We start from the raw sequence: 13,659 nt of genomic DNA, 5'->3' as shown, positions 1-13,659 counted from the left end.
CTGATGAACATAGATGTAAAAATCCTCAACAAAATACTAGCAAACAGAATCCAACAACACATTAAAAGGATCATATAACATGATCAAGTGGGATTTATTCCAGGGATGCAAGGATTCTTCAATATATGCAAATTAATGTGTTACACCATATTAATAAATTAAAGAATAAAAACCATTTGATCATCTCAATAGATGCAGAAAAAGCTTCTGACAAAATTCAACACCATTTATGATAAAAACTCTCCAGAAAGTGGGCATAGAGGGAACCTACCTCAACATAATAAAGACCATATATGACAAACCCACAGCAAACATTATTCTCAATGGTGAAAAACTGAAAGCATTTCCTCTAAGATCAGGAACAAGATAAGGGTGTCCACTCTCACCACTACTATTCAACACAGTTTTGGAAGTCCTAGCCACGACAATCAGGGAAGAAAATGAAATAAAAGGAATATAAATTGGAAAAGAAGAAGTAAAACTGTCACTGTTTGCAAATGACATGATACTATACAGGGAAAATCCTAAAGATGCCACCAGAAAACTACTAGAACTAATCAATGAATTTGGTAAAGTTGCAGGATACAAAATTAATACTCAGAAATCTCTTTCATTCTTATATACTAACAACTAAAGGGCAGAAAGAGAAATTAAGGAAATAATCCCATTCACCATTGCAACAAAAAGAATAAAATACCTAGGAATAAACCTACCTAAGGAGGTAAAAGACCTGTACTTAGAAAACTATAAAACACTGATGAAAGAAATCAAAGGTGACATAAATAGATGGAGCGATATACCATGTTCTTGGATTGGAAGAATCAATATTGTGAAAATGACTATACTACCCAAAGCAATCTACAGATTCAATACAATCCCTATCAAATTACCAATGGCATTTTTCACAGAACTAGAACAAAAAATTTTACAATTTGTATGGAAACACAAAAGACCCCGGATAGCCAAAGCAATCTTGAGAAAGAAAAACAGAGCTGGAGGAATCAGGCTCCCTGACTTCAGACTGTACTACAAAGCTACAGTAATCAAGACAGTATGGTACTGGCACAAAAAACAGAAATATAGCTCAATGGAACAGGATAGAAAGCCCAGAGATAAACCCATGCACATATGGTCACCTAATCTATGACAAAGGAGGCAAGAATATACAATTGAGAAAAGACAGCCTCTTCAATAAGTAGTGCTGGGAAAATTGGACAACTCCATGTAAAAGAATGAAATTAGAACACTCCCTAACACCATACACAAAAATAAACTCAAAATGGATTAAAGACCTAAATGTAAGACCAGACACTATAAAACTCTTAGAGGAGAACATAGGCAGAACACTCATTGACATAAACCACAGCAAAATCTTTTTTGAGCCACCTCCTAGAGTAATGAAAATTAAAACAAAAATAAACAAATGGGACCTAATGAAACTTAAAAGCTTTTGCACAGCGAAGGAGACCTTAAAGAAGATGAAAAGACAACCCTCAGAATGGGAGAAAATATTTGCAAATGAAGCAAATGACAAAGGATTAATCTCCAAAGTATACAAGCAGCTCATGCAGCTCAATATCAAAAAAGCAAACAACCCAAACAAAAAATGGGCAGAAGACCTAAAAAGACATTTCTCCAAAGAAGACATACAGATGGCCAACAAACACATGAAAAGATGCTCAACATCACTAATTATGAGAGAAATGCAAATCAAAACTACAATGAGGTATCACCTCACACTGGTCAGAATGGCTGTCATCAAAAAACCTACAAACAGTAAATGCTGGAGAGGTTGTGGAGAAAAGGGAACCCTCATACACTGTTGGTGGGAATGTAAATTGATACAGCCACTATGGAGAACAGGATGGAGGTTCCTTAAAAAACTAAAAATAGAGCTACCATATGGTCCCACTACTGGACCTATACCCAGAGAAAACCATAATTCAAAAAAACACATGCACCCCAGTGTTCGTATCAGCACTATTTACGATAGCCAGGACATGGAAGCAACCTAAATGTCCATCGACTGAGGAATGGATAAAGAAGATGTGGTACATATATACAATGGAATATTACTCAGCCATAAAAAGGAATGAAATTGGGTCATTTGTAGAGATGTGGATGGACTTAGAGAGTGTCATACAGAGTGAAGTAAGTCAGAAAGAGAAAAGCAAATATCGTATAATAACGTGTATATGTGGAATCTAGAAAAATGGTATAGATGATCTTAGTTGCAAAGCAGAAATAGAGACACAGACTTAGAGGACAAATGTATGGCTACCAAGGGGGAAAGGGGTGGGGTGGGAGGAACTGGGAGACTAGGATTGACACATATACATTATTGATACTATGTATAAAATGCACAACTGATGGGAACATGCTGTATAGCACAGGGAACTCACGTAGTGCACTGTGGTAACCTAAATGGGAGGGAAGTCCAAAAGGGAAGGGGTATCTGTATGTGTATGGCTGATTCCTTTTGTTGTGTGGTGGAGGCTAACACAACATTGTAAGGCAACCATACTCCAATAAAAATTAATTAAAAAAATTTATCAAGTGAACAGTGAAATTGAGTTTATATAAGTAATAATAATTTTAGAGCAAATAAATATAATTTGTTCATGAAATGCAGTGCAGCGAAGTTCTGTTGTACCTGCCAAAGAGATGGATCACAGACTGGGACAGGGGCCTCACTCCCTAGAATGTAACATCTTCTCTCCACTTCTTCACTGGCTTTACAACTTTGAGAGGCTCATGGTTATCCTGTTCTCCAAATGCACTTCAAATAAGGTTATGGCATGGAAAACACCGTGAGGGTGAAACAGAGGTGGAACACAGGAGTGCTTCAGTGATGGAAGCAGCCCTTGAGCTGCTGGACTGAAGGGTCCTCAGAATACCCCCACCCCCTTGCTCTCCCTTAGTCTTCAGATCAACACGTTTGGGGGTTGTCCCGTGATGTACACCTCAAATTTGTTCCATATGATAATCTCTGCTTTGAAATTGTCAAAAAAAACTCGATGAGCCTGTCTGCCTAAAACCACCATGTTAAATATCACTTCTGTATTGCTCAGCTCGGGCTGCCATAACAAAACACCACAGACCGGGTGGGTAAACAACAGAAGTTTACTTTCTCACAGTTCTGGAGGCTGGAAGTCCAAGGTCAAGGTATTGGGTTTGGTTTCTTCTGAGGCCTCTCTCCTTGGCTTGTAGATGGCCGCCTTCTGGCTGTGTCCTCACGTGGGATTTCTTCTCTGTACCCGCATTCCTGGTGTCTCTGTGCATTCAAATTTCCTCTTATTATAAGGATACCAGTCATGGGAATTCCCTGCCGGTCCAGTGGTCAGGACTCAGTGCTTTCACTGCCAGGGCCCGGGTTCCATCCCTGGTTCCCGCAAGGCATGCAGCACGGCCGAAAATAATAATAATAATAAGGATACCAGTCAAATTAGATTAAGGCCCACCCTAACAGCCTCATTTTAACTTAATCATCTCTTCAAAAGTCCTATCTCCAAATGCAGTCACATGCTGAGGTCCTAGGGGTTGAGGCTTCAACATATGAATTTGAGAGAAACACGATTCTGCCTGTAACAATTTCTTATAGCATATTTTGTTAGTAGGTTTGGGGGCAGAAATGTCAGTGTACCCAAAGAAAGGCTGTGTAACAAATGGTATAACTCTTCATGAGTCATGATGGTTAAAAAGTCATTAACAGGATAGTTGTTATCAGATGCAGGTCTGTGTATATATCTTTCCTGGAACATGCATAGAATATGTTCACAAAATGATAATGGCTGCTTCAAGAAAACATACTGGGTGTCTGGGGACAGTCAGGAGGATTCACTGTACACACTGTCATTTTAATTTTGTTCCCTACACGTGTACTAACGCATATTCTAATAAGGGAATAAAATATTTATTTTAAGTCAAGGGTTGACTTAAATCCTATATAATCACAGGGACCTGTCTGTCATATTCTCTGCTAGTATCTCCAAGCCCCATCACAAAGCCTGGTGCACAGGAGGCCTTCAGTTAAGGGTATTGAAAAAATGAATAAATGAATTCCTTCTAATGTTTGGACACAGGGACCCTGACCAGCGGCCCCAGTGACCCTCTTTGTCTTTCCCCTTTGGTTTGCAGGCGGCAGCAGAGACCCCCAGGAGGGAACAAGCCTCAACAGCACGGTGACCACCCACCGGGCAGTGCCAAACACAACAGGGACCACCAGAAATCCTACCAGGGGGGCTCAGTGCCCCACCCCTCAGGGAGGTCCACCCATCACGGCTACAGCCAGAACCGGCGCTGGCATCACAGCAACATGAAGCATCCACCAGGCGACAAGGGGGAGGCAGGCGCCCACCGCAGTGCCAAAGAGACCGTGACCGTGGAGAGCCCCAAACTCGAGGACGCCCTGGGGGAGGCCGGGCACAGCGGCCTCGAGCCCCCCTGCAGCCCCGATGCCCTGGCCCCGGTGGCTTCCGAGAGGCTGCCCCTGCTGCAGCCAGGCGGTCCAGAGGCTGAGACAAAGCGTAAAGACAGTATTATTCCCGAGCGCAGCGGGGAGCGGCCCAGAATTACCCTGCTCCAGTCTTCCAAAGACAGGCTGCGGCGAAGGCTGAAAGAAAAGGTACCGGTAATTGAATTTTCCTTGTTCTCTTGCATCAGGGAGGACAGCGCGAGGTAGGCATCTTGGTAGGTGGGCTCGGGGTTGCGGACCTGGGGAGCCTCGTGGAGGGAGGCTCATGTGGCCCCAGCACACCTGGTCAACGCTGCCTGAGGGACCCCCGGCCACCAGACGGCAGGCCCATGGCCAGCTCTGCATGTGAACCCCCTCCAGCACATTCCACCCTCCAAGAGTCCCGGGTGAACACTCGGTACCAGCCCGCAGCCTGAGAAGGGAGGGGAGGAAGAGGCATGTGCCTCCAGGTGATGGGAGGTGGGCAGAGAAGGCCTGGTTCTTCCCTCCAGCATTATCTGGTGGCAGATACTGCCCTGTTAGTGCTAAAGGGCATCTAGGGAAAACACAGAGCCTATAACGTAAGAATGCTTCTCCCGAAGGCGAGTACCAGGCTGCGCTCCCTGCCAGGGGAGAGCAAAGGTGAGTTGGGCAGAGTGCAGCAGACTGGCCTCAGCCTTGCCACTCCCCCACTTCACCAATCAGCAGTAGGGAGGGGTCTAAGGGACAAAATTTAAGGAGGCACTCACTCTCAGCATCACGCAGATGCCCATCCTGCACTGGCACAGCCCTGAGAAGGAGGGCCTCCTTAAATTTTGCTCCCCAGGAGCCTCACATTCCTCACCCTACTGCTGGCCCTAGTCTCTAAAGCCTAGTTCACAAATTCAGGAAGAGATGCCCCAAGCCTCCAGAGAAGGGCTGGAGCTCTGTCCCTGGCATCGTTAAGTCCACTCTGAGCACCCTAGCTCCCCGTCCTCAGCCAGGGGTGCAGGTAAGGTCACCTTGGAAAGGAGCTGTTCCCAAGAAAGGCCAACTTGCCCCCAGCTTTCCTCCACGGAGTCCTCCTTTTGGGGCTTCTGCAGAGCTCGAAGTTCCGGGCTTCTCCCTGGCATCTCTCTACGGCCTTCTCTCCTCCACCTTTCATCTCCGAGGCCAGGTCCACACTCAGGCAGGACAAGGCAGGTCAGACCTTTTCCCTGATCAGTTCTCGAAGGTGACATGCTGCTGCTGGCATCCTTACAGCCCCGGGCCCCCACCCACTGCTCCCTGTGGGACGGGCGGCTGTGAGGTCCTGGAGGAAAGCCTCACTCATTCCCTTACGTCCCAAAGATAAGAGCCTGGGAGAGCTTCCCAAGTGATGGCCAGTGTGTGGTCTTTGCCTGAAGAGCTTCTGGAACAGATTGCTGCAGTCCAGCCAGGGAGAGAGGATTGTTAATTCTCTCCAGCTCTACTGAATGTAACCGCAGTGCCACAGAGAGGAAACAACATGGGCTTTAGAGTCCAGCAAACCAGCTCAGTCTTCACTCTGCCTTTGACTGGTTAGGTGGCCTTGGGCAAGTCACCCAACCTCTCTGGGCACACCCCCCGGTACAGTTTACCCATCTGTAAAATGGGTATAATACTATCCACCTTGCAGACAGACTGCAGATCAAACGCCATAAGCTGTATGAAGACCCTCGAGGGGTTATTCTATACATACCGACCACTATCCCTGCCTTGGGGCCCACAGGGTTGGGGTGGGGAAGGAAGGGGGAGATAGAACAGGTAAGGTAGATCCATAACGCCTGTATTTCAGCTTCAAGAACTGCCCTCAGGTGAGGCCTCCTGGACTCCTGGACCAGGAGGAATGTGCTTAAGCAATAGCAGGGCTAAGAGGAAGCTATAGACCATCTAACCTAACCTCCTCATGTTACCAGGGAGGAAAATGAGGCCCAGAGAGTGAAACCACTTCCCAGAGCCATCCAGCTAGAGACAGAGAGCAGGTTCTAGGACCTGGGTCTGAGCCTCCCAGCCCTGGATTCTTCTGTTGATGCTGGAAGGGCCAACATGGGGCTTCCCTTTATGTCCCTGAGCCTGCCCTTTAACCCTGGTCTCACATCCCAGCAGTTAAGTCAGCCATTTTCCTGGCCGCCCGTCTATCCTTCTGAGACATCAAATGCCATTTGCTTCCTCCCCCAGCGCAGGTCTGGTCCCAGTTGTAGTGAAACCACTCAAGGGTGCAGGGTTTTTTATCTGAAGTTTCCCTCCTCGAGTTGTTTTCGTGGCACGTTGAAGGATTCCTCGGTGTGCAGTGCTTGTTGTAAAAAGCCAGCACAGTCTCCATGGGACACAATGCCAAGGCCGTGTCACGGAGATCCCCACACCCAGAGAACATGATGGTCCTCGGGCTGAAGGAGCCGAGGTCTGGAGGACAAGGTAGCCACGCCATGGGCACCTTTAACCAGCAGAGCAGGCATTTTGGATGCTACCTCCTTCCTGACCTAGTGTTCCTACCCTCGTTTTCTCTTGGCCCAATTCCTTATCTGTTATTTTATTTCATCTTTTATAAGCCCCGTTAAATCATTTCTAGATTGAGATATTTAATGTGTATGAGGCAAAGCCAGTGTATATGAGAATCCTGGGTAAGAGCTGTAGCTCACAAGAAGGGTCCACCCAGGGTGTCACAGGGGCCAAGAAAAGGGTCGGCAGAGAGCCTGGGGCCCCAGGGTCCATGCTGAAGGTTGGCATTCCCGGAGGGATCAGACCTCAGGTTCTAGAAGGTGGGGCGGGTCCTTTCTGAGGGTGGCACCCCCCCTCCACTGGCCACCCCTCCGCAGAAAGCTGGGCTCCACTCAGGCGCGACTCGGTTTGTCTCCCGCACGCCCAGGATGAAGTGGCCGTGGAGACCACCAACCCTCAGCAGAACAAGATGGACAAGTTGATTGAGATCCTGAACAGCATGAGAAACAACAGCAGCGACGTGGATGCCAAGCTCACCACCTTCATGGAGGAGGCCCAGAACTCGACCAACTCCGAGGAGATGCTGGGGGAGATCGTCCGCACCATCTACCAGAAGGCCGTGTCCGACCGCAGCTTTGCTTTCACGGCCGCCAAGCTCTGCGACAAGATGGCGCTCTTCATGGTGGAGGGGACCAAGTTCCGGAGCCTGCTTCTCAACATGCTTCAGGTAACGGACGCCGACAGCTGCACCTCCCACCCCACCCGCCGGTGGGTTATTACTAGAGAGAAGGCTGCAGATTCTGACTTTTCCCAAGTTCCACCCTTGCCCGATTAATTACAGAAAATAAAAAGGCGCTCAAGGGGCGAGGGATGAGTGACCGGATTTGCGTGTGTTTGCGTGCGGGCTCCATGGTTACGATGGACCAATATAATTTTATAGGTGCTTCATGTTTAACCAGCCTTTCCCTCTTTCTATTTCCATGATAGGAGGGCTGGCTGTTGTCTTAATAGGCTCCGCTGTGACCTCTCCACGTCCCAGCAGACATACACGTACTGTGGACTTCTCTTTCCCTCCTCTTTCTCTTCCCCGGGACCACCCGCCAGACCCTGCAGGTGGTGCACTGGTTGTAGTTGGTGCTGAGATGGGTCTGAGAAAAAGGCATAAGGGCCTTGAGGGAAGCTTTGATCTGTCTGCCAATGCGCCTGGGCTTCTTGAAAACGCTTTTAGGGCCGAGGGGAAGCATGGAGATCAAAGACCGTCTTGTTCCTTGGTGCTATCCCACTAAATCCCTCCACCCCAGAGAACTTAATCCCGCCCCTCTTTATTCCTTCCTCCGTGGGTGCCGGCGTCCAGCGACGGCTTTACTGGGGTGTGTAATGGGCATGGGCATGGGTACCTAGGCTGAGCCCAGCACTGTTTGATCTCATACGTGGAGAGCTGAAGGCCTATACCTGCTCTTTCGTCATGGGTGGTAGCAAGTGAACTGGTCCCAAAACCGGTGGCATCAGCATGGTGGCCATGCCAGGCCCAGGGACTATTCCTGGGAGACTTGGCTGTGGAAAATCATCTGTAATCATGCTTTGTATCTTAGGCTAGTTGAGATATGAAATGAGTTTCAGTCCAGGTAGGGTAAAGGAATAGCTTAGAAGTTCTGAAAGTAGGATTACAGAGCTGGAAGAAACCACCTGCAGGTCTGTCTTAACGAGGGTGACCATATAATAGGTCATCCAAACCATGACACTTTTGAGACTGGGGGCTCTAGTCATAGTCAGGCCGAGACCCCGGGCGTTAACCAGGACATATGGTCACCCTGGTCTTAGCCCCCTGGTTCGCAGTCTTCCCTCTCTTCCCTGAGAACAGGGTGGGAGGAGCCCCCTCCGAAGGCTGCCCATGGGCTCCATCCCCGCCGTCCTCTCCTCTTCACAGGGAGACTGCTCACTGCAACCCGAGCCTCGCTGGCCAGCCTGGGCTGCTTCTGTCCAGCTCCAGGCACCGATCGGGTTCCCATTCCTGGATTGCCCACGCTCCCCGGTGATGAATTCCCTCATTACCTGAGGGATTTGCACATCGGGCATGTTCCTCGCTCGCCGGAATGTCCTGGGAGAGTGTGGAGGGTGACAGTGGGAAGCAGCCTGTCTGCCACGTACAGCCAGGCACGGGGGAGTCAGGGACAGATTGGCCTTTGGCCTTGGCTTTTATCAAGAGAAGGGCCGGGATAGGGCAAGACTTCTAGACAACAGTTGCCAGCTCCACGTAACCCAGCCAGAGCCAGTGGTGGACAGACACACAGGGCGTGAGACGAGACACACCCAGGAGGGAAGGGCAGCTGGCAGCAGGGGCCGCCCAGGGTCCTGCCCCGGTCAGGCTTCTCTTCCAATGACCCGTGGTTAGAGCAACCTTGCCCACAGTGTCCAGCAGAGCATCAGTCCTGGGAAATGCTCAGCCACGAACGGAGCTTCGTGGCCCCTACACCCGCCTCTCCGTCAGCCACAGAGTGGACTGGCTTAGGCCAGCAGGAAGGGAACCTGTTTGGCCGCACCCAACTCAGTGAAGTCCCCTTTGCATTCCCCAGCGAATGACTTCTTGTGGAACCAGTGTGCTGGGAGACACAGTTTGGCAAACGCTGGCGCAGGGAAAGAGCACCAAACCGAAAGGCAGGAAACAGGGCTTCTCGGCCTGATTCAGCCATCGTCACCCGGAGCTTGGCCTCTGCAGCTCCTGCTGGGAAAGTGACTGGCTGCTCCACACTGGTCAGTGGACCTGATGATTTTGCGCTGCTAAAGATGAGTCGGGGGCCTCAGGGAGGGCGTGAGTGGCCCCACATGAGCTGCTTCCTTTCTCTGTCTCTCCTGGCCCTGTTAGTGACATGAAACAGTTCTGGGTCCCTCTCATCCTCAGAAACTTGCTTACCCCATATCAGGGCTCAGTGATACGTCTGTCATGTGTGACAGGCTTTGGGGGCCAGCCCAAGAGACCCAGTCCTGCTAGCATCACTTGTCTCTGGAGCAGAGGGTGACCCTCACTCTCAATCTGCCATTTGCCTGGGTGCAGCCTTTGTGGGTCAGATATTTAGAAATCGAAATGTCCCCTAGACCCTACCACCCCCTTCATCTCCTGCAGCCCCAGCTTAAGTGTAAGAGGGAGAGGGCTGGAGCTGGACACTCAGGCCTCCTGGGTCACTGTTCAGAGCCCTTTGGCTCCCGTGGAAGGTGGGCTGAACGTGCTGGCGTGAGGCTGCCCCTAAGCTCCTAGCAGACCCCCGGTCACAAGGCCTGGAGGAAGCCAGCACCGCGTGTGTGTCAGGACCCCCTATGCAGCTGAGGAGGTGGCGGGTTGGAGTAGGCTTTCTAGGCAGCATAATACATGGCCACTCACCACCCCAGACCCACAAGGCTCAAGAAAAGAGAGCAGTGGGCTTTCCTTGTGACCCACAGGGGTGTCGTTTTTCACCTGCTCTCATCTTCTGGCCAACCTGATTTGTATATCTTCCCTGGCCAGCAGTCCTGGACCTGGCCCCCAGCGCCTTCCCCCTGCTTTCTCCCTCTGAGGTTCACGCTCAGCTGCATGCACTCAAGGCCCACTGCCTCTGGATCCCCAGCCAGCCCCTGGTTCAGTTCGGCGGCCTCTGAGATGCCCCTCACGTGGCCAAGTTTCGCCTCTGCCTCCATGTACCAGTTCTGAGACCCGGCTTAGTGATTCTGGCTGCAAAGCGGACAGGGTGTGAAGTACCCTATGAACACGGCTCCCAGCAGCTGTCTTTGGACGTTGCCCTCCTTGGCCGACCGCTTTCACTGCCTGGGCTTCGGCAGTGGGAGCTGGCAGCACGGCAGGAGAGGGGCAGGCTCTGATGTAGTGGACACTCTTTGGCACAGTGTGGCGCTGCCTGCCAAGCTGGGATGCCGCCCCCATGGAGAGGCAAGTGGGCCCAGGGGAAAGTCAAGAGACCTTTCACCCTTCCCAGGCAGACTCAGCGCTGTTATCTCAAGACGTCCAAAAGCACTACCCTCATGAGCACGGACAATGCCAGAGACCTTGGGGTCCCAGGGGACCCCAGTCACCAATCCACAGCTCAAAAATCATCTTCAGTTTTTACATCTAAACTGAGTTTTTTTTGCCTTAGACGTGGTCATTTTCTTAGTAATGTTCTTGTAAGTAAAATTCTACTTATTAAACAGATATTTCTCGGATGTCTGTTATGTGCCAAGCGTGCGGTCTTCATTAGATCAGTGCTTCTCAAACTTGAATGTGTGTTTGAATCACATGGGATTTTATTTAAATAGAGGTTCTGATTCAAGAGGTTTGGGTAGAACCTGAGGTGCTACATTTCTAACAAGCTCCCAGGTGATGTCCATGCTGCTGGCCCAGGGACCACACTTTGAGCACTAAGACGTCGGATGGCTGATGGTTTGTAGGTGGTGGGTCAAGTTCATAGACAGGCCAAGCGAGGCACAGTCTTTTATTGATGTGATGTCAGAAGGGGGGATCCAGCCTGGGAATATTGAGTTCCGGTCACCAGGTTTTCTTTAGGGCATTGGTTCTCAGCCTAGCTGTCCGTCAGAATCTCATGGGGAGGTGCTTTTATTGGGCTGGCCAGAAAGTTCGTTCGGTTAGTGAATATGTTGTTCAATAAAGTTCTTGGTGAAAATGAAAAATGTGTCTCTTATTTTTATTTAAGACTGAACGAACTTTTGGGCCAACCCAATAAAACATACCGGTGCAGGGGCTCCCCCCTAGACGAACTGAATTAGATTCTCCAGGGATGGGCCTGGGCATCCTTTTTTAAAGACCTTTCTGGCAGATTCTGTGGTGCCGCAGATTGAACAGCACTGTTAGAAAGTTACTCCAGAGATGCCCTGACTGTGCCACCCTTGTCACTTATGAACAGCCCTGCCTGTGAACCAGTCAAGAGATGTGCACCAGGTACTGGACTCTTTGCTGAGTGATGTGAAGGATTCAGAGCCTGGGCTGGTGGGAGAACACCAAAGCAGGAGACGTCAGCCCCCGAGACAATCCCGTCACCTTGTCCGGCCTCGGTTTCCCCTCTGTGCAGTGAGAAGCTGGGCTGGACCATCTCAGGGGACCTTTCTCACATACCTCGCTGTCCTGAGATTCCTCCCGGGAAGCCTCCGCCCTAACCGCGTCAGCCAGGGGGAGGCTGCCTCTCCTCTCCCGCCCGCCCCATTTCTCTCTGCTCTCAGCTCCGTTCCCCAGGTCCTTTTCCTTTTTCTTGGTCTCAGACATTTGTCGAAACGCCTATCACGTTTCAGGAAGAGGGCCTCGCTCTCAATCCACGTTGCCAGGCTAGGCCACCAGTAAAGCTGAGGAGATGATTTGTTTCCCTGCCCGACCTGCCTCACCCCACCTCTTTCCACCCGGCTCCCAGCTGCACGATTGCAGGGTCCCGCACTCACGCGGCTATGAGCGCTGATGGGTCCTGACTTCCAGGAGAACGTGGGCTGCCCATGGCCCCTGGGTTACAGAGGTCACCAAAACTCTGGCTTGATCCTCACCAAGGAATTGTGGTACGATGAGGGGAGGGGGCCTCCGGTTTCACAGCGAGGTGAAGAATGAGCGTGCCTCTTTTTATGGGACCTTTGGAATGACAGGAATTGGAGGCCTGAGCCCCCTCCACCCAGCACTGCCCCGTCACCACCCTGGGCCTTCCACTCCGGCTCGGGGAATGCTCCTTTGCTGAAATATGCTTGGGCAGTATAAGTTCAAACCCTCCTCTGTTGAAATGTGTGTGCCCTGTTTAGCCAAGAGGTGTCTGCATCTGAGCTATGCAGAGCAAAGTATTATTAGAGCAGGCATCAGTGTGTCTGTAACTGAACCCCGCTCTCCCTAGCAACCGTTGTCAACAACACATCTAACAGAAGGAGGCAATACCTTTTTTTGAAGAAAAAAAAAAAAACAAAAAAACCCTCACCTCACCAAGTCGTAAAAACAGCAAGGCTGTTGTGAAAAGACAACGCAATTCAGAATCTGGCATGTGACCAGGTTTCAGAATAAATTGCTGTCTGCCAGCACCTTCTAGAAGACAACCTGACCTGGAACGAGAAAATGGATAAACTCTCCAGAGATTTTAGCTGGGTCACCCATTAAGCATCGTGTTTGGGGCTTTTGATACATGGGAACTCAATTGCTTGGTGAAGGGGCTCCATGGGGCCTCTGGGAGTGACTTTAACTGTGGTTTTTAGCCCCAGAAGGGGCACTCAAGATTTCCTGGTCTGGCTGCCCCATCAGCGAATCAAAATACAAGCTGCACCTTCAGGGCTTATGTGACCCATCACCCCACTTTTACCCCGTTTCTGCCATCTCTGTCCCCGTCTTTGTTCCACATTTGCTGGCTTGGGCAAAGGGACTGGGCTGTTTCTCTAACTCAGCTCATAAAAGGGAACCTTGGTCTTCCCTGGTGGCACAGTGGTGAAGAATCCGCCTGCCAATGCAGGGGACAGGGGTTAGAGCCCTGGTCCGGGAAGATCCCACATGCCGCGGAGCAACTAAGCCCTCGCGCCACAACTACTGAGTCTGCGCTCTAGAGCCCGCGCGCCATAACTGCTGAGCCCACGTGCCACAACTACTGAAGCCTGTGCACCTAGAGCCCGTGCTCCACAACAAGAGAAGCCACCGCAATGAGAAACCCACGCACTGCAACGAAGAGTAGCCCCCGCTCGCCACAAATAGAGAAAGCCCGTGGAGCAACGAAGACCCAACACAGCCAAAAATAAATAAAAATAAATTTATTTTTTAAAAAAAGGAACCTCGT

At 50.3% G+C, this 13,659-nt stretch overlaps 1 protein-coding gene across 3 annotated transcripts in view; it reads left to right on the top strand.

Annotated features, from left to right (window-relative positions):
* The window catches only part of CTIF (cap binding complex dependent translation initiation factor), a 303,031-nt gene that overhangs the window by 204,665 nt on the left and 84,707 nt on the right, over positions 1–13,659 (top strand). For 2 of the 3 annotated variants that reach the window (XM_082853167.1, XM_082853168.1), the window contains exons 8-9: positions 4,138–4,630; positions 7,320–7,619. In XM_082853167.1, the coding sequence (XP_082709293.1) occupies positions 4,138–4,630; positions 7,320–7,619 (793 nt within the window). The remainder of the gene's footprint in view (positions 1–4,137; positions 4,631–7,319; positions 7,620–13,659) is intronic. The other variant, XM_082853169.1, reaches the window with a different exon arrangement.

Source organism: Leucopleurus acutus (assembly GCF_964270905.1).
Source record: "Leucopleurus acutus genome assembly, chromosome: 13".
Classification (NCBI taxonomy): domain Eukaryota; kingdom Metazoa; phylum Chordata; class Mammalia; order Artiodactyla; family Delphinidae; genus Leucopleurus; species Leucopleurus acutus.
This window is presented reverse-complemented; position numbering and strand designations above follow the sequence as displayed.